Here is a 22,155-nt window from a genome sequence, read left to right as displayed (position 1 = left end):
TGCTTGGAGTCCCTGTTGGGTCTTAGATATGATTAAGGTGTCGTCTGCGAACATGAGTAGTTGTATCTTCATACCCGCTAACGTTGGAGCATCTGTAGGATAGGTGGTATAATACTGAACAACTCTGTTTACAAATAGAGAGAACAAGGTTGGCGCTAAAACGCCCCCTGTCTAACCCTCTTGTTGACAGCAAACCTATCGGTGACCTTCCCCTGCGTTCCCCGGCGAACCTGCGTGTAGTTTGATTCGTGCAGTTTTACAAGGAAGGACAGCAGTTCCAACGACATCCCCACATCCATAAAAGTTCTCCACATTTTGGTACGAGGGACTAAATCAAACGCGGATTTGAGATCAACAAATGCCGCGTAGATTGAGCCCCCTCCAATAATAACTACCCTCCAGTAAATAAGCACAAACCTAAAAAACTGGTCTATAGTACTTGTATGGGCTCGAAACCCCGCCTGCAATGGTGTTAAAATATCCAACTCTTCCATCCAGGCCTGGATTCTTCCTAAAACCATCCTGTCCACTACCTTCTGAATTGGGTCTATGAGGCTTATTGGCCTGTAGTTGCCTGGTAGTGAGCGATCGCCCTTTTTATATATAGATAGGATCTCAGCACCTGCCCAAGTATCTGGAATAGGAGCACCACTGGCCATAGCGTTGGCAAGTAACTTTATATATGGGCCCTACCTCTCGGAATCGAACAAAGTACAAATTCTACCTCAGCACTGGTAAAACATAAGGTGGTACTTGAAGTGGCCCATTGGAGTGGTTCGTCGCTAAGGTTAATGGTAGTGAACTGTGCCTCAAAGTGAGAAACGCACAGTTCGGGAGAGACCTGATTGATAGGAGTCTGATTTAGTTCGCCACTCCCCCTTTAACAAGTTGCCAAAATATGACCATGTTTTTCCCTTCGCTGGCGTCAAGCAAATCTTTCCAATGTGTCTCATACCAGTCTTTCTTAGCTTGCAATTGGGTTGTCTTGTACCTGGTCGTGGCCATTTTCATGTCGCCCATAGCTTTATATTTAACGGCCCTTAATAGTAGCTTATAGGCCTCCCTGCAGGATTTATTATACCAGAGAGCTGCCTTAGCACAGGGATTTTTCCTAGGTTTATACGTTTTTATAAAAAATAGTTTTAATTGGAAAAAAAAATCATTATGGTTCTGAACAATAGTCTGGTTGATGCCCTCCTGAGAGTCGCAACTATAAAGAATGTTTATAGATCAAACTACCAATGCCTTAATCTGTTCCAGTTCCCTGACATTGTAGGAAATCCTAGCCCATCTAACTCTCCTCATGTCATTTGTGAGCTTGGTATCAGCTGTAACATACTCAACAGCATTATCATTACAACCTCTTAGACCTGGCGCCAATAAGTGAAGTACCAGCGGGTTATGATCGCTTTCTGTCCGCTCCTGCATCACCATATCTAAGAGTGAGGAACATAATTCGACATTTAAAAATATATAATCTATACGGCTACTTCTCAGACCATTGTTAAAGGTGTGTACGCCCTTTCTATCAGACTGTGACCTCCCATTCGTTGCCCTCAGTCCCCTTTCCAAGCACAGCCCTTTTAATTGAAGCGCTGCTTCAGTCCATTTACTAATAGGGCATAACTCTAATTGCGGGATGTTCTATTGAGCATCCTCCTCAGTGCTAAGCAAGCTGTCGTCATTATCCAGCGGCTCAAAAGAGCAGTTAAAATCACCGGCTAGTATCAAATTACAGCTTCCCCGATTGCATTCGAGAAAGCCATCAAGGAGGGTAACTACGTTGGATCTCCTCCCCCCCAGGCAACCCTCGGGCGTAGACATTGACAATCAGGACATCAAGCTCATGCGCCTTCCGGAGGCGCAGGGCCATAATGTCCGGGCTATCAATGTATACTTCTTCCACCATAGAACCCGCTTGCTGTCTGACCCAGCAAGTGAAACCTCCCTTGGGTCTTCCCTTCTGTCCCCCTGCTGCTGCTTTGGAAAAGTTTAGGAAACCTGGATGTTAAATTTGGGCCAGGAACCAAGTTTCTTGAAATACCCAAACATCGTGGCTGTCGATATAAGTGAACCAGTCAGTCAAGATGGTTTTTGGTGCTAAGCCTGCTATATTCCAGGAAAATATTGACGTGTGGGTTTGAAGGTCCTTGGATTACATTACTATTATTCCCCTGCAAAGCAGATAAATGATCATTAGCTGGTGATATCAAGCCCGAAGTATTAGATGATATAGTGGTATTTACTTGCAGGAAACTAATAACACCTATCTCCTCCGCACCAGTTCTCTTCTCCACCTCCATTATGCACACTCCCTCAGTTATATCTGAACTGCAGGTATACACAGCCTTCACCTCAGCCGTGGCCCCATACTTTGTCAGTCCAACGGGGTCATACATGGGCAGACCTGGGTCAGTCCGTAAATGACTCCCAGGGTTTTGGGTTCCAGAGGGAGGAGTCCCTCTTCCCCCCCCCCCCAATGTTGCAAGTCAATCTATGTCTTCTAATGAAGTTAGAATCTCAAAGCGATTGCTTGTGGTAACAGATTGGTTATAATGGCCATATGCTTGGGTTATCCCTCTACTCTCACTGCACCAAACACTATTTGGTTGATAAAAGAAACCCAGGGGAAGGATATTAATATCGTCCGCCTTGATATTGAAACTATTGAAACTATTACCAGCGCACTCTAGAATATGCAGAACCAGCATTGGTGACCGAAAGCTCAAGACCACACAGTCATCAGATAGAGACTTGTGAGATTTCCCGATCCAGGGAATTCTATGAACCATTTTAAATTCACTAAAAAGATGCTCCTTTATGCCGGTCCTGTTACTGAGCAAGTGTAGTGCCTTATTTCTCAATGTAGACCAGTGCTCCCGGGCATTATCGGGGAGCACTGGAACATTAGCCAAAACAACTGTGTGTGGTCGAGCTTCCGGTGGGAGATGAAGGAAGTCATGTTTGTTCTGAGTGTCATCAGCAGGGCGCATAGAGGGCCAAGTGCGAATACACTGCTTCCCTTGCTGCGATGTCGATGGTAGAGATTCGCCCCCATGGGGTAAATTGGTATTTTGGATTACATCTGTAGTTATACCTACTGAGGGTAGGGGGAGGGGACATGCACTAGCCCGGGCACCCTTTGGCATGGCTACGTCTCTCCGCGCTGGTTGTGTTATAGACCTGCCATCCTTCTGCCAATTCAAGTTATTAGGGGGACTGCTGCAAATACCCTGTTCTATTTTACAGAGCCTGTCTTCGATCAAAGTCAGCCTTTTATATAGTGGGTCAATCAAAGCTGAAAGTTTCTGTTCAATCCGTGTGCAGAGCTTGTCCACGTTAGTGGGGTGAGTCTATGGTACCAATAGGGGGGCAAGTAGGGGGGCATGTACTGGTAGGCGCATTCTTAGATTGTGAACTGCCTGTGATGCCTTTTACATCTATTTTACGCTTGTCTGCTCTAGGAGGCAAAGGGTTTGTCTTTTGTGGCCCTCAAGCTTTCCTTTTTTTGTGGTGGTCCGCCATTTATTTCCTGGCTGGACTTCTGACCGCTGGTAGTGACCATGGAAGTACTGGGTGGACTGTCTGGGCTGGGAGGGGAGTAAGGAAAGTGTGCTGAAGACAGCTGACTGGGCTTCGGAGTAGTTCCATCGGAACTATTGGGTAGAAGGAATATTGGAGCTAAGGGTTGGTGGCTCTAATGATAGCCTGCGCTCAGTCAGTTGGATCTCATGCATTAGCGGCGATTCCGCCCTAGAGAGAAAAGCATCCAGTTTACCCACAACCCCCATGCCAACTCCTGCTTTACGCTTGCTCATGTTACCACCCCAGGGCAGGTAAAGTACACAATGAACCTTTAGTACTTATGAGTCAGAGTCTTACGGTTCAGACGTTGATGGGGTGGTCTAGCCCAGCCTCTTCTAGTCTCTGACGGGCTAGGATGGGCCCGCCCTTGGCCAGGGCTTAGCCCGGGCTGCGGGAGACGGTAGCGGGCTTTAAGCCCCGGATGGCACAGAGTGTGACGCAGCTCCTCCCGTAGAGCCCCCTGGTCATGGTAGTCCTTGTGGCATTCAGGTGAGCAGAAAGAATCTGGCCGGGCGTCACACCCCACTGTATCTTTCAGATAAACTCCACAAAGCTGGCTGCGCTAGAGAAATGAGGAGCACCAATGCTCTCATACTAGTTCCTCCTTTGTTAAACAAGAAATCTACTCAAATCACGCTCCTTCTCCGGAAATGCGCCTACTATCTGGAATTCACTCCCTAAAGATCTTCGTTGCAACCCCTCCTACCTCTGCTTCAAAAAAGACCTCAAGCTGCACCTTCTCAATAAATACTGGGGTCCTTAACCACTGCCGCCTAGCATGGTGTCTCAACCTGCCCCCGACTGTACTATGGCCCTGCCCCATTATTCCTACTCATTTTTTCATATATTTATAACCTCCCCCCTCTAGTTCTCTATGCTATCTCCTCTCCCTTCACCCTCCTCAGTTCCCTCCTTCTATATCCCCCCCCTAATCCTTGACTTTCCTCCCTAGTTGAATTATCCAATACTTGTTATGACCTAATTATTTTTATTATTTTCTTGCCCATGTTATAAGTGTCCTATGCATATTGTTCTTACTGTCCTGCATTTTACCTTTTTGGACAAATGTTATATTGCAATTGTTGTCCTCGCCTAACCATTGTAAAGCGCTCTGATGCCCTCGGGTCTAGCCAGCGCTATATAAAACCTTTTAAATAAATAGGTCGAACCTAGGCAGCATGCATGCACTGTCTTTGAGACATGCTGTATTCACTCTATGGGCTGTGAACGCGCCCAACACTTCTCTTGGATGTTTCGGATGGTTACATTTTCCTGCAGATTCCTCTCCTTTAAAAATTATCCTTTCCCCTGCAATATTTATGTAACGCAGCTAGGTGGCACCATGCATCTTAAGCTGAGACTCCATCTCAGTACACGGCAACACTAGAGTATACTAGAATCCAACTTGCATGGAAGCATCAGTTTCTGTCATCGACGTGGGCCAAAAGCTCTCGCTATCTCTGTTCCTCATTGACAACAATCCTCCGCATTTCGTTAGCAACTAGGTCAAATGTCTTCGCTTTAATGGTTTAGCCTTGTTGTAGGTGCCTCAAGAAGATGTCTTCATCGGACCTGCATGACCTCTGCATGTGGTGTCTGGGATCATGATGACACAGCCTGCAATTCCTGTGCCTCCATGCATCCAGTGGCATTGGCAAATGTGAAGCTAAGTAGTCAGAGGTCCCTAATCCCTAGGCAAGTCAGTTGTCTTCTTCAAGGAGCTTCTCCTGCTACTGGGACCATCTGGAGTTTTGATGCCAGACTCTCTTTGTTGAATAAGATCTCAATGCTGAAAAAGAGACCGGAATTTCCAGCTCGATTATTTCACCACAGCTTCAGTTGAAGCTTTGTCTGGCTATGCCTTAGCTGTTCAGGATAGTACCTGTGCTATCTTTGCTGCCCTGCAAAGGGGAGCACATTCCTACCGGTACAACATCTTCGATGGTCCTGATGCCGCACCTCCATGGACATTGGCCTTGGCACCTAAGAGGAAGATGAAGTCAGCCAGGTTCCCATCCCCCTTTCGGTCAGAGCCTTCTTTGACACTGATGCAGATGCTGCCTATGGAACTGACTATAATGCCTCCTAGAATGCCATTTATGTTTCAAGAAATTATTCATGTGTCAAGAGTAAACGTTAAGGTGAATTTCAACGATGTTCTCTTGACATATTCATCCTAGGGCTCAGAGATTTGTCTGCTTGGAAGAGTTGGTTCGTTTCAGACTGATGTTCTCGCATTGCCGGATAATTTCTACGGATTAACTCTAATGCTGACTTATATCTGGACTTGCAGAATACAAGTGCCCTGAAGACTTCGCCAGAAAGGGAAATATCTCACTCCTCTAGTCCAGCTTTCTCATTTATAATTGTAGTATGAAAAGCCACTAAAGCCATGCAGTTGACCTTGCCCTCTGTGAGGGCAACGTCTAACATTTTGACTGAGTTCTTGGAACTCATTTCCAAACTGGAATTGCCGTTGCTACTATTTACTGAGGTTTTCTTAGGTCCTGTTGTGGCTGCATGGGAAACCTTTTTGGGCCCAGCAGTCCACAGACCGATAACCATATGCCAAAGGGCTGCTCAGTATGACTCTCACTTTTTGTCTTCTCACTCATCCATGCCTATATGCATGGCTGTTGCACTGAGCAAACTTCTTATTCTACAGGCTTCCGTGTAAATGCCCAAGAAATGGAAATGCATTTTAATGGCGAACAGCTGTTGACTTAAAAGGAAGAATCCTTCTGGCCTGCTCCAAAAATAGGAGGGCTAGGACTCACTTGCTGGGCCTAGCTGTAGAATGGAAGCACTACCACCAACACGGCCATGACGAACAGCAGCAGGTCCAGCCTTCGCATTTTCTTATGCCCCCCAACCATCCTCTTCCGATGGGCAGCGGGTCCCATTTTTACACTATTTAAAAGACTATCATAATGGACCACTGCATCATCCAGCTAATTTTCAGAGCTATGTCCTACCCTTCCTGTCCCTCCCTCATGAACTGCTCTTCTTCTACCATGAAATGCTCTCCAGTGCACACCTCCATTTTGTAGGCAGAGGTCCTTGCCCTGCTGGACAAAAGGACAGTAGAGGTGGTCCATCTGGAAGGTAAGTGCATGGTATTCTAATAACTTTACTTCTTGGACCTCATGAAGGATGGAGGTCTGATACCCACTCTGGATCTCCATCTTTTGAATTTGATTATTTGGTTGCACAAGTTGGAGATGCTGTCCCTGAGCTAAGTCTTATTGTCACTGAAAGCAGAAAGGTGATCTAGGACTTTGCACTCTCTCCATCAAACAGATTTGTAACTGCAGCCTGCATAGACTATCGGGCTTTCTGGTTGCCCAAGTAACGTTTGTTTCTTCATCAGATAGTCGCAAGCTAAAACCCCTTATTCTCCATCACCTGCAGGGTTTGAGGATTGGGAAGAGTGAGTTGACCATGTTGCTGTGAAAGCAGGTCCTCTGTGCGGGAGAGAGTGAATTTGGACTGTCAACAAGTCAACAAATCAGATCTTCCATGCCCAGTCTGGGACAATCGGGATTATCTCCGCAGTACTTGAAACAGAAACAGAATTTACATAAATATGTACCACATCCTTTGAAATCAGCTGATCTAGAAGGCATCCCCTATGGAAACATTTGAAGGGAAGTATATGACACAAAAATGAAGACACTTTATGTTCTGGACTGTGGTGATGAGATCCACAAATTGAAAACTCAAATCTGGAGACGGCCCCCCTCCGTCACTATGGCTGTAACTCTTAGGCCTCCAGTGAGAGATGATGTGACAGGACAATACATGTTTGGGGGTCCATCAATGACCTATACATGTTGATGGATTGCCTTTCTTCATAACTAGAAGAGAACAATCTACACACACCTTTTATCTTTACCCAGGAGACCCCAGATTAAATATAACTTTATGGTACCCTTAGGTCGTTTTAATTCACCACTTAAGTTATCTCCCACGCACTCACCATCACGGCTTATTTTTCTAAAAGATCTTAGCTAAAGAGCCCTCACCCGAGGCCCATGGGGCATTGCAGAACCGACCCAGCAAGGAGCTAAGCCCTATGATGAAGTATGACACCCTCACAGGTTTAAGGGCATTACTTCCTATTGAGGAAGACCCCCCCCCCCCCCCCCCCCCTCTACCACATATCTAACCTGAGATAAAGTACCACAGGAATAGATACCCCTTTAATATTTTCATAGTTGTTCTGGGAAGCAAGGGTTCTTGACCTTTTATTAGCTCCCTCTCCCCCTATAGTTGTTTGATACCTTCCACGTTGGCCAGACAATTAACATTTCATCTTCCTTTATTCCTCTTATCCTGCTAAGGAGGAGGAACAGCTGTATTGACAAGAACCGAAACATGTAGTGTCCTGTCACATCATTGTACTCTGCAGAACATACTGGATGCGCAGATCTTTACGAGCTATAAAAAAATAAAATAAGGCAGAGCCGTGGCCAAATCCACAATTTAACGCTGAGCTACCCTTTAGGAAGAAATGCCTTCCAGAGGACATTCATGACCATTTAGCTGCAGCTATGGCTGCTTCCATAGTTTTCACCAAAGGTGTTCTGGCATCTGCTAGGCAGACACATAGTCTTCTTTGCATACTTTTGCTAAATATTTCTGCCTTTCAGCCAGAGCATGCAGGGATGAATACTTTGCAAGGGCTGTGCTGCAGGAGTTGGTCACTCAGCACTGTTCAGTTCAGCCTCCAGAAGCTATTGCGTTGGTACTCATTCATAAGGTGAAGAATCTGTCAGAAAATGTATCCAGCAGAAAATAATACTCTGTACCCACCAGAATGATTGTTGCCATTGGAAAGTAAGTTTGTCTTTAAGAAGACAGTGGTAGAAACATGGTCCACTTTTTCTTTGTAAGAATGTGTCTGCAATCTCAGTTCATTTTCCTGTATACAAATATGTTGATTAGGCTGTATCTGAGCATATTTCATGTTATGAAAGAAAAATAATGTTGCTTTTTTCCAAATCTAGGCAGAAGGTGGTGGAGGGCAGCCTCACTCATCCATTTGCACTAACGTTGTCTGGGGAAACCCTGTACTGGACGGACTGGCAGACGCGCTCTATCCATGCTTGTAACAAAAGAACTGGAGAAAAAAAGCGGGAAATACTGAGTTCGCTGTATTCCCCCATGGACATCCAGGTGCTGAGCCAAGAGAGACAGCCATACTGTAAGTCGTCTTCTTCATACCATAGTTTTTAGAGGAACTGGTGGGTTTGGGGGAACTTGGATAAACATTCACACTAGTCGCAACCAGGTGTGAAGGGGTTGTACAATAGTGCTGGGTAAACCTTCCCTCACAAACACTTTGATGTCTTTTCTTGAGAGGTGAATGAGAGGAAGAGTTTGGAGAGAGAGAAAGGCAGGCAAGAAATAGGGAATAAACAATGGTACGAGAGCGTGATCAAGTCATGAAAGAAAAGGACCGGAAAACGAATGGAAGAAAGGAGATAAAGAGAAGCAAAAGAAGTGATTTAAAGGGGGCTGGAGGGAATGGGATAGATGCATGAAAATAAAACATTGAGAAAATGCGGTGTATTAACGAACCATTCTTTAGGATGCATGCCAATGTTCGAAGTGTTCATAAATACATAATATAAGGAGTAATTATGCCCATTACAAAGCCAGTAGGTCTCGTCTTTAAAACCTACTGGATTTGCCAATGGTTTGTAGCATTGCTGTACAGCATCCCCGAAGGTATGCTGTATAGCTAAAATAGACTTTAAAAAAGCCTACGCATGCGTTTGCCCACTAAATGACACAGGCACTTTTTTCTTCTTATTTACTAATCAGAGTTAAATTGATAAATAAACAGAAAAAATCTTCCAAAGCATTTTTAAAGTTTTTTTTTTTTTAGAGTAAGGGGGGAAAAAAACAACTCCGGGGGAGCAAAATGGGAAATGGTTGTGCAAAAGCAACACAGAAGGCATGGGTGTCTGGAGAAGCAACACCGAGGGCACAGATGAGAGATAGAAACAATCCCGAGACGAAGTGAGATAGAGGACGACAGACGCGTCCCACCGAAACAGTAAGGTTCTCAAAGTTTAGAAATCGAGTGAAATTAGAACTTTTATGAAAACAACGTAATACCAGGCTTATATATTCTTTATTGAGTATCTTTCCTGTCAAGAGTATTAAAATTAGAAGAAGAAAAGGAGAAACTATCAAATAGTTGCGCCCCCTTGGGTAATAAGATCTCTTAGACACTCCTGGGATTCCATTACGGGGAGCATCTTGTGCGATTATAAGAACACATGACAAGATTGCATGTAGCAAGAAGAGATTTTAAGGTAAGACTGGTTGTAAATTGCACTATGGGAGACAAATTATTGTCCTGAAGAAGGTGGCCTAAAATACAGGGTAATCACCGAAATGCGTTGAAACCTAATTAGACATGCAATCTGGAGGACACTGAAGATTACAATTGAAATTAATGAATTTTAGATATCCCATAAAATGAACAGCGATCCAGGAAGATTGGTGATTGTAAAAAGACAAATGTGATTGTCTGTCGTATTCTCCCCATTTTTGATTTGTTGGTTGTAGGCCTTGGAACCCCAGCCTAAGCATTTTCAGTGATTGGAACCACAAAAAATACATAAACAGGCATTCATCAAACATGTACACAAATGATGAAATATTTTATTTATTTTACAAACAAGTTTAAAAAAAAGTAATTTTAATTGGAAGGTTGGAACTTTTCTAAATTTAAATGAGGCCACTCCTCATCCTTAATATATTTTGTTTGATGCACTTGCACTGCTCCCATGAATCAATCTGAATATACTGACGTAATTTTTAGCCTCCAATTTCAAATTCCTTCACAATTCCTTCCTTAATTAGTTAATACTATTTAATTTCCCAGGCAGTCACGCTCCCCCTGATTAGGCTTTGCGGACCCCAGGTTAAGAACCACTGATCTAAATGCTCAATCTAAATCTAGATAACTTTGTGTACCTCGTTCTCACCAGTGAGAGCTTTGCACTTTTTGGACCATGTTCCAACGACCTTACCAAATCAAAGCTGTAGAGCAGCCCCTTAACAAGAGCTATGGTATTGCCTATACTGGCAAGGGCTTGGGCAAGATAGGCCAAAACTAATTGATTTTGCTACTGAAAAATGACATATGGTCATCAGGTGGGCTTTGGGAAGGGGACAGCTTACATTTAGTCGTGGATGTTGATTGTTTCTTGGTATTCTTCGACATGGCCTTTGGATGGATTTTCAGCTTAGCTGCTCCCCTATTGTCAATGGGTCTATATTTTTCTGATGCCACCCTGTTTGTAGACAGGGCCGTGTATGTGGCGTGCTATGCGATCAAGATGGCCCTGCCTCTCCACTTCAATAATGGAGGCTCTTGAGAGCTCTACTGAGATACTCCACCTGGGCTGCTGTAAGAAGACAAGAGACAGAGCTTTTTTCGTTCACTGTGCTTGTAAATACGTATTACTGGGCTATATTTGTTTATGCTTGTGTTTTCTCTGAAGCCTTCTGGAAGGTGGATTTTTTTTTAAATTGCATTTCCTCCTTGCTGTGAGCGATGAAAAACATATTATGAGCCTGAGGTCTGCTGATGGAGTCTATGCATTGCACACGGATTGCAGGAAGGGTTGTTCAATAGTTACATGACTCTACGTTGGAGGGTGGCGTTTCTGTGTGCGCGCCACGCCTCCTCTCTATTTCTCCTATGCCTCTGCGTTCTGCTTGCTTCTTTCCTTGTAACTTTAATTTCTCCCCTTGTAGAGTGTTTCTGTCTCTCACTTGTTTGCATGTGTTGCCACTGAGCAGCTGTGAGACCCTTAATTTCAGTGAGGGCGACCTTTCTGCTGGATGTGGCTCAGTGCCGCAGCCCAGCTGGGATCCTGTCACATTCACTCCCTCTACTGTAACCCTCAGTCAGCTACAGGAATGGCTGCCTGGACCTGTGCTTTTAGACGGTAGGTGTGTTGAGAATGTGTATGTCCTCACAGCAATACACGTGTATGGTGTGTGCAGAAGTGTGTGCTCTAGGTGCGCTTATTGTCGTCCAGGTTGGGAGTGGGTCCGAGAAATTGGGAGAAGGAAGGTGGCTCAAGAGTTATCTCTGGGAGGTCTACTTTGTACCCTTTTATATATTTGATTGTTTAAAACATTTTAACCCACTCACCTCGTCCCCTTGAGGGACAGGGTGCAAGGACCAACCAGTCTCACTGTACAAATGATGAAATAACCGAGTTAATATCAATCGAAAAGAGTATTAAACAAATTAATACAAAAATAAAAACTAAAATAAATATGCAAACACATAAAGGACAAAATTAACGTCCTACCAATTTAAAGTAAAGTAGTCCCTCATGCAGTCCAGTGCAAGCACTCGGGCTCCCAGATGACCCGAAACAGACAATACCAGTACTTGATACATGAATACTCCAGTGGGCAGACCCAAGATGTGATTGACCGTCTCAAGCCAAAGGCCGAAAGAGGCTGGTCCAAAAAAACAAATGGTTGGAAGGACGACTCATAAGACCACTCATGTTTATTACCAACAAGTCCATTTTGCAGTCTCAAAACCCAGACCTAAAAAATATAGATTTTTTATAAAGAACACGGTTGAGATGAAGAATTCATTGTGTAATGATTCAGCGCTCTCTCCAAATATTAAATAGTCCCTCGTATATTTCAATGCGCCCTCTCCATAAGAGATAGGATACACCAAACAACTATTAGCATAGGGTGCGAGATAAAGACCCCTATGGAGCGGAGGCAAACCCTGCACTAGTCACAGCCAATGCAGATGAAGGAAGAAAGAAAGTTCCACAGGCTGGAAATAAAAGTGTACCTCCCCTGCTAGAGTATCTCGATCTCAAGCATTTGCCAGTCTCCAGGCGATGCACAGATTTGCTGCTGGTTTGCCTGGTACGACTGACAGTCTGACGTTTTTAGAATAAAAGGCCTGGCAATTCAAACCAGAATGTTCCTATTGGAGCGGGACCAGGATGTATTTGCATATCGTGATCTGTAGGGGCACACTGAGCAAAAAATGAAGGACTGTAATGCGGCTCAGAGTGATTGCCAGTAACTGAAATTAATTGAAGCATTCATCTCCTCACATTCTTGATTTTCCTCAATGCCAAGTGACAGACACCTTGTGCTTGTGCGCCTCTGGTCTCAAGCTGCACCTCACCAACAAAGTCTGCAAGGCTAGACCCCATCTGAGGTTGCTTTTGTTCCCTTCTGGAGGTGATATGTCGGACAGATCTGGATTAATCCAGTAGGAGCAGCACCAAGGCAGAGTTTCATGTGGTCTGTCCCAGTCTGTAGAGGTGGTGATGAGGGCTCAGAATGGTTTAAGCTTTCCAATAATCATTTTTGCTCTCCTCAAATATCGGAAAGAAGCTGATAAGTGTTTTGCAAGGTATCGAAGACTGAGTGCATTTGTGGTTGCTTCAGGCATTGTTTGTGTTCATACCTTAGAAATTAACAGTAAAAACTGGCCCAGTATAACATAAAGCAGGCCGACAAGCACTCCAACTACCGGCTCACACACTGACCTATGAGACAAGCCCGTCTGGCACTGCCTGATTGTCAGTCGACCCCTTTCCAGAGCTTCAAAAAGAACTGCAGGTTTAAGGACACAAGGGAAGCACTAACTGACCTCCTGCAACCCTTTATCAAGAGCTCTCACCCCAAAGGCCAGTGGGCGCGTGTCAGAATGTTCACTGAAAAGTCCTATTTTTGTTTAGGTCTGACTGTAGCTAGGCCTTTTGAATTTACTCAAATTGAATGTATAATTTACATCTGGTATGGGGCTTTCATCCAGTCTTATTCACCCAGTGTTTTATTTTGTCATTCACCCTTTTCCTCTACCCATTATAGCATGAGGCAGTGGATCAGCCTACTTCAGTCATTGGCTAACTTCACATTGAATGATGACATTTAGCCGTATCACAAGATGCACATCCACACACAAAGTAGTTCTTTTAAGGGCCATGGATTATGGCAATGTGTGCTTTTTAAGAACAAAAATATATTTTTGATTCTAGCCAGTGTTTTGCCGAAAATACGTTTTGCAACACCATGACAAAACAAGCATTGACAAAGCCAAATTGCTAGCAGTCAGATCAAGTCATATTGGCTTTACCAATGCTTTTTCTCCGTGACTTTTTTCACTTAAATATTGCTCAAGGTGAAGGCATCTGTGTAACAACTTCATCAACCTCACGATTCTGTTTGTCCCCTTTTATTTATTTAAGGTTTTATATAGCGCTGGCTAGACCCGAGGGTATCAGAGCGCATTACATGAGTATGAATATAGTACAGGAATTACAATTGTTCATTACAAAATGTATATTCTGAAATGAGGCGAAGAGGTTAATAACTACATTTTTCAAGGTTTAGCGACTCGAAGCAGAGGCTCTCAACAATGTTATGATTGATATGGTTGAGGGTTTTTTTTGTGACTGACTGTATCTGACTTTTGTGTCTTACAGTTCCTTCACCCTGCGAAGAGCAAAATGGTGGTTGCTCACACCTATGCCTGCTGTCTCCAAGAGATCCCTTTTACAGTTGTGCCTGTCCCACCGGAGTGCAGCTGCTGGAGGATGGAAGAACCTGCAAAGATGGTAAGAGATGTGTTTACATGGCCATCAGTAGCAGCAAGCTTCTTTTTAGTACTGAAAGTATAAACAGCTTCACAAGCGCTTTCCCTCTGTTTTGGAGCTCCATGCAAAATGTCAAACCAACTTGTTTGTCTTGAAGTGTATTGTGTTGGGGTACCTTCCCACACTAAATATGCCAGAATGCAGGCTCTATTTCAAACTGAAGATCAGCAGAGGAATAATGTCACTGAATAAACAAGTGTTACGCCAGAATAAAAATAAAAAATATATATATATATATATGTGTGTGTGTGTGTTTTTTGTGTGCAACAGTCTACATGTCTAAAGCTTTGCATGTTCTTTTCTGTGGATTTTCTTTTTCCTGTGACTTTTTCACGTTTTAGCTCTTTTTGGAAAGAGCTTTGCCACTATTTTTCTCTTTCTTGACCAAGTCTGTAACTATGAGATTATCCTGCCCTCTGAGACTGGCTCCTGCTTGCCTGGTTAAAATGTATCCCTCCCCTGAATGAGACTATGGAGAGCAGCACTTACCCAACTGATGTCTGTTTTCATTCTGTCTCTGTGAGTCTAGGGTAATAGAGATTTCACGTGCCTTATCTGGTCTTTAGGTAATTTCGCTCAACAATCTCATTTATGTTAAAGTTTCACTGCAAAGTTATTTTTTCCAAAGTCAAGGCTACAGGAAGTGTGTCTTCCATTGAGAGACTGAGCTCTCTTGGCTTATGGCCAAACTTATATGCAGCCGCCTCTCCATGGGGGACAGATTGTAAGATCGTATGCCTCATCTGGAATGTGTGGTATCAGACTGGCCCCTAATTGAGATCACTGCCGATCAAGCCATGATTGCGGGTAAAGCTGCAAAGTGAAGGTGACAGGGCAGGAAGTAGAAGCTAAGGGACATGGCCATGAAACGTGAGGTTTCTTGCTGCCTTGCAAATTTGAGAACCAGAGACCGCTGCAGAAGCACAAGTACAGATGCCTAATCTCCACCAGGGTGAGTATTTAAAAGCAAGTTGTTTCCTTGGTTGTGGTGCTGCTGATCTCCTGGGAATGGAATGAAAGCTTTTGAGAAGAGGACGCAGATTTTACTCCATGATCCTATGCTGGGTCCACCGAATGAGGATAGAGGAATGTGCCAGCATAAACCTAAAATGTTGTAGCATTGCATACAAAATCCCTTGGGATTGCTCTGTGGTCGTGCATGCTCCAGTGGAGTGAGTGGTACTGCTGTGAAAGTTTCTGTGGGTGGGCCATTTCAAGTGCCTATGCATCTCACTGTTGATGCAGTAATTTAGCACCTATGTCTGCAGAGCAGATGCAGCTCTTGGCTGAAGCGACTGCAGATGTACTCTTGGACAAGAGGTTCCCTCTCGAACCACCTCATCCATGGTGACACAATATAGTGAACCTGATCAAGTGTTGGATGATGACTCCTTGGATGTAGAACCAGAGGCGGAATCTTCAGAACATTGTCAATCTTCAGAACATTGTCAAGCGAGATGTTTCTCAAGAAATGTTTGGGCACTTGAAAGAGAACTCAATCACTCCTTACGAATTGTCCTGACCTGGATGTATAGCACCTAGCAGAAGTTCAACCCAACCAAGACAAATTATTTGCCATGGACAACGCAGAAGATTCAGTACAAACCTGGCTCAATAATATGAGCCATGACTGCATCAGACCCCAACTTTCACTTAATGCCAAGTCACTTGGACTGACCCTGAACACCAACCTCCCCCCCTCAAGGGACACATTGCCTAAAAACCAAAGACAGACTGGTACCAGCTCTCTTGTCTAAAGAAAGTTAAAATGTTTATTTCACAAAGCACCTCAGAACTACTGTTCAAGCCTTCATACTCTTGCATCTGAGTGGTGTAACACCCTGCTCCATGGCCGTCAAGACTCGACACTGGCACCCCTGACGGTATAGTACACGCTGCAGCACTTCCCATGCAGGTCCAGAAGAAATATGCCCACATCACCACTATCCTGATGAAACTCAATTAGTTCCCCTGCTAGCCGCACCATCTTCAAAATCATCTGATGCATTTGTAAAGCCATTACGACTGGCACTCCTGAGTGTCTTGCACACAAGCTCACCATCTCTGCTGGTTCCTGCCACACGTGGAGCCAGGACACTATCCAACTTAGACTAAGCAGTCTAAAAAAAGAAAAAACAAGACAGAAGACCTTTTCCATCAATGCATCCCGGATTGGGAGCATCCCCAGATCGAACAGGACAACCCCAGCACTGCTCCAATATCGGAAAAAGTTGAAGACTCTCCATTTTAAAGAAACAACATTACAGTCTATTAACCGTCCACGTCCCAGCTCGCTTTCCTATAGCTCAATTACTTCATTCTTATCTTTGACCATGTACAGTGCTCCACTGTATTTTGGATGGGCTTGCGCTATTGAAATGCCATATACATTCAGGCATGCATTAGAATAAAGTCGTGGGGGAAATTGAGCCAGTGGATTCTGCTCCATATTTACAGTTTCTTCCAGAAATTAAAGGGTTGTTTGTTCCCTCCACACTCTAAGTGAAGTCTTAATTCATTCTTGATTGAGGAAAAGAAACAATTCTGGACCTGTCTAAGCCATGGCAGTAAATTAAATGCCATTCATGATAGATCTGGCATTTGATATGGTATTAGTCAGGGCTTCGTCAGCTGTATTGATATCAGCCGCTCACTGAAAGGAAAAGCTTCCCAGAATACAATGCTGTTAAAGCATCCCTTTTTGAACCACAACAGTCTTCATCCAGAATTCCATTAGCAAAATCCATTCCTTTAAGATGGATATTATTCTTTCAGGGTAGTGTAGTGATGGGTTCCTTGCACTCCAGTAAAGGGATGGATGTCACCTCCTTCCTCGAATCAGCAGTTCAAACTATAGATGCAACATCCATCTCCTCCATCTCATCGCCTGGATGACTTTTTCTTCATATGCTTGGGTTCTTGGTGTTTCTAAGGAACCTACTTCTTGGAATTAACAATCCAAACAAATTGTGTTTCCATGATCCAGTACCGTTGGTGGGATTGCTCTATCCCTGAGGGATCTTACTACATCCTTACCTCAACGAATGGTTGGTCAGTGCTGGCTCCTTTTAAATTTCTTTTGGGATGCCCAGTGTGTCTGCGGTCTTCTTCGAGAATCCAGGTGGGTAGTGAGCATAAAGAAGTCCAGACTCTTCCTGAGCCAATTAGAGAAGTTTCTTTGTGCCTCGTTCAACACTGTAGCATGGGCGGTGCTCCTGTAAAATAATCATGAAGAGAACCTCAGTTTTTTCCATTCCCTCTTATTGTCCAGGTATTTAGTGTCTCACTTTTGGCTCACAATTCAAGGCATGTTTGCATAATAAGCTTTCCTGATGAATCGAACCAGGATGTTTTTGGTCTTGTATTTCTAGATGCTTCGAATACGGCTGCACAGGTTGACAAGTGCCATATTCTGGTGACTGTGTCCATTGCCAGATATCTCCAGTGGCGCCTCATTCCAGAAAATAACTCAAAATGGCAAGAGCTGTCTGTAATCCTTGTTGCAACTTCCTATATATAAGCTAATTAGATAACTAAGGGTATCCGTATGCACACAATTTTGGGTTAATGGCCCTTTCTCATATGTTTTACTCTGGAATTGTTGCATGAAAATGCATTTAAGAATTGCATACCGTATGTTACACAATTAATAAAACTTTATAGAAAGTATGCTATTGCTTTGTTGGTGTTTTTCCTTGTTTGATGTGAAATAATTGTTGAATAATGTGTAAATTATTTTTGGGGGGGATTTGAAGTATTAAAGTTAGACATCTGTGATAATGTAGACCCTATGAGATATTGGCGTTGGGACACCTAAACCTCTTCAATACATTTATTCATGTCACTCTTCCAACGATCCTTCTTGGGGAGATCACTTCTATTTTCGGTCTCGTCTCAGACAGCGGATGCGTTGTCTCTTGCAAGACCTATTGTTTTCTAAGGGATTTAAGGTTGCATATTGCTTACAATTGCTTGGCTTCATTGTCCCGCTCACTTGCTTGCTTATTATTGGTCTGCAGCTGTAGTCTTTCTTCTTATTTGTGTTTGCTCTTCTCCTGAATCATGGACGCATCACATGTGCCCTTTCACTGCTCATTTTGTAGGGGCTACTTTTTTCGTTATTTAGGCCAGGCTTCTCCAACAATTAACTTCTGAGTTACTGTCCAGTAAGTTGCTTTCCTATGTGCAGCCCAGTCTACTAAGTTAGAGGTTTTTGCTTGGTTGAATTAATGTATGTATCGCAAAATTAAAAGGCGTGTATTGAATACCAATATGTGAAATTATCAGAACTCTTAAGTTGATAGTTGGAGAAAAATGGTTGATGTTCCAAAATATATTTAAAAATTATATTTGAGTGATAAATCATGTGACTTTGGGGAGGCTTACTAATATTATTACCTTGGTGCTGGGGTGCATTGCAGCTATGTCTGCGGCGTACCCCAAGGATCATCCCTCAGCCCGACACTGTTCAACATCTACATGCCACCGCTCACCCACAAAGCCCGATCACACGCCCTCAACATCATCTCCTACGCCAACGACACCCAGCTGATCCTCTCCCTCAACAAGGACCCATCCACCGCCAAAACCAACCTCCACGAAGTAATGAAGGCCGTCGCCGAATGGATGAAGGACAGCCGACTGAAACTGAACTCGGACAAGACGGAGGTCCTCATCCTCTGCTCCACCCCCTCCGCCTGGGACGACTCCTGGTGGCCGACCACTCTGGGAGCAGCACCGACCCCCAACGACCACGCACGCAACCTGGGGTTCATCCTTGACTCGGCACTCTCCGTGACCAAGCAAGTCCACGCCGTGTCATCCTCCTGCTTCAACACCCTTCGCATGCTCCGCAAGATCTACATATGGATTCCCATCGAAACCAGACGGAGGGTCACACAGGCCCTCGTCAGCAGCAGGTTGGACTACGGCAACGCCCTCTACGCAGGAGCCTCGACCAAACTCCTGAAACGAATACAGAATGCCTCTGCACGCCTCATCCTCGACAACCCTCGCCGCAGCCACATCACACCCAACCTGAGAGTCCTGCACTGGCTCCCCGTCAACAAGAGGATCACCTTCAAGCTCCTCACCCACGCACACAAGGCACTCCACAACACCGGACCCACATACCTCAACAGACGACTCTCCTTCTACACCCAAAACCGCCAGCTCCGCTCCGCAGACCTCGCCCTCGCCACCATCCCCTGCATCCGAAGAGCAACCTCCGGCGGCATATCGTTCTCCCACCTCGCCGCCAAGACCTGGAACACCCTCCCCATCCACCTGCGGCAGACCCAGGACCTGCTAACCTTCAGGAGACTTCTCAAGAACTGGCTGTTTGAGCATTAGCAGCACCCTTCCTGCCCCCCCCAGCGCCTTGAGACCCTCACGGGTGAGAGTGTGCTTTACAAATAATTGATTGATTGATTGATGACTGTGCTGTATTACCCATGTAGGTGCATTCCAAATAGATAACTGCCTTTTTTTTTTTGTATTATTACTACTCCTGGCAACCCTGTCTGATGCACTGAGGTGATCACTGCTGGTAATATTGCATGCGGTGGCAACTAAAGTAATCTAGTCTGATGGGGATACTACCACAACACTAATGATTTTCATTGAACATAAGTAGCTTTCATTACCAAAAAAGTTTGAGCCCCCTGGTTTAAGCTATCTATCAGAGTGTATCTTTTTCAGTCTGTCTGTGTTACCCTCCCACCTGCCCTCAATCTGTATTTTTCCTCCCGTCCGCCCTCACTCTGTGTTGCCCCTGATCACTCTGTGTTGTCCCTCCCTCCCACCTGCCCTCACTGTTTTTCCCTCCCTCCCACTCGACCCTACTCTGTGTTGCTTCTCCCACCCGCCCCTACTGTGTTGCTTCTCCCACCCGCCTCTACTGTGTTGCCCCTCCCCGCCCCTACCCTGTGTTGCCCCTCCCTCACCCTCACTCTGTTACCCCTCCCACCCGCCCTCACTCTGTGTTGCCCCTCCCACCCGCCCCATCTCTGTGTTGCCCCTCCCACCCGCCCCATCTCTGTGTTGCCCCCAATTAGGTGGATATTTCTGTAGCGGGGTTGGTAGGCCTTCCTCCCCCACCTCGTCGAGGCTGGCAGCCTCTCTGTTGCCTGTCCCGTCCGTAGCGAGGCCTGTGCTTTCTCATGTGCTTCAGACACAGCCTGTGTTATTGTTTCCAAAACCTGCCCTCTCTTCACACAGGCTACCTTAACATATGCGTTCGTTTGTATATGTTTTAATGGGCGCTTAAGTCAACACATTCCTCAGTAAAAGCTCCTTCCTTTGACCTCCGAGGTCAGCAGGAAGCTTCCGGGAGTGCCTCGTGCCTTCCTGCTCACTGTGGCTTTTGTTGTTGGCGGGCGATAGACGTAGCACGATGGACATCAGTCGATGTAGTGATCTGTGTTTCGGACACAATTTCTGGGATAACAAACCTTAAATCGGTATAGGGGAGTGCACCAAAAGCAGTATGTGTGCACTTGAGTTAGCGCCGAAAGGTGTTCGAAGTGTACACACCCATGGAGCTCTGTCCCGCAGGCCTCGGGGTAGCTTCACAGAGGACTGGAGCGCGTTTCATTAAGAAAAGGCAGCGCCAGCACTCTGCACTTAAATTAGTGTCGTCGAATCTTTATATTCCTGCCACAAATGACAGCAGAGCAACATCCGCTGGTGGAGACAAAGGCGCTTTCTTCCCTCTCCTGGGGGGCGGGGCTCTTGGACTCCATACTACGAGGTGTGTGCGTTTGAGGGAAACCTTATCTGCCAGTAGGAGGAAAAGAGGCCTCTCTGTGAAACCCAAGCCCATACTCTCTCCCCGAGAGGCAGAGAAGCATCATTGGCTCAACCGAGTATTGGGAAAGTAAGATCTGCTCTGTGTGCGGCTGTGGCACGTCGTGTGATGTAAAACCCTACAGGTTCTACGGCCTACAGGAGGCATGGACACCTTAACTCTGTATGAGACTACGAGCAGCGCATCTTGAGAGGCCGAAGTCTTCTCTGCACTATGAAAGACTGGGCGAATGCATGTTTGTTGTGGGAGATTGAGAAGTCTGTTTGAACTAAAACATTCACTTACTGAAACTTTGTACTTGGTAAAAGAATATGGGTGGAGGTCATCACAAAGTGCATAGTATAATTTAATGTACAAGTCAACTAATTTCTATTCTAAGAAACGTAAACCACAGGAATCCCTTTAAAAAAAAAAAGAAAAATAGGAGCTCAAAGCTAGTTAATTGTCCTCACCTTTTTTGCTTTTGAATTTATTGGAAAGGCCATTAGACCCATATGTTTGTATTGAAAAGCACATATGTATTTTTATGGGAGTAACTGGAAAATGTTACGGTGTTAATGCGCTATGTATCCATGCGTGTTGAGCGGGTGCTGTAGGATGGTGTACATTATTACCGGGCTTTGCTCCCTATAATGTTTTCTACCACCACAACATGCTCGAGTCTGTCTTTGATACAAGAGTACGGCCACCATTTTTTTTCCCTTTTTTTTTAAAGCATGCATGCCTTCATGTTTACTGGTCAGTAAATAATACGGCCCCACACATCGAATGCCACCCACCCCACAGAAGAGGCTTTCTTCCTTGGCCAGTTTAACACGTAGGGCAAAGCCCCAGTTATTTAAGAGGGGGCCTAGGGCCTTTTGTGGAGATGAGTTTCTTTGCGTGGAGGATTTCTGGTCAGGGCAAGAGGCGCGCAAGTTCCAGTACAGGTATATTCATTCGAACCCTCTGACAAAACGAATGAGCCATAAATGTGCCTTAAGTGACGAGAGAGCATTAAAGATGTTCAGTTATAATTATTAGTGGGAAAAGGCATGACAAGACATCCTGTGCGTAATTAGTGTCCTAATTACAAGCAGAACCCAG

The 22,155-nt window shown here is 44.8% G+C and overlaps 1 protein-coding gene across 1 annotated transcript in view; it reads left to right on the top strand.

Moving 5' to 3' along the window:
* Positions 1–22,155, top strand: part of LRP5 (LDL receptor related protein 5) — a 382,460-nt gene that overhangs the window by 139,027 nt on the left and 221,278 nt on the right. The window contains exons 4-5 of the mRNA XM_085644789.1: positions 8,595–8,791; positions 14,091–14,222. Of these exons, the coding sequence (XP_085500915.1) occupies positions 8,595–8,791; positions 14,091–14,222 (329 nt within the window). The remainder of the gene's footprint in view (positions 1–8,594; positions 8,792–14,090; positions 14,223–22,155) is intronic.

This window comes from Triturus cristatus, chromosome 3_1 (assembly GCF_964204655.1).
Source record: "Triturus cristatus chromosome 3_1, aTriCri1.1, whole genome shotgun sequence".
NCBI classification, from domain to species: Eukaryota; Metazoa; Chordata; class Amphibia; order Caudata; family Salamandridae; genus Triturus; species Triturus cristatus.
This window is presented reverse-complemented; position numbering and strand designations above follow the sequence as displayed.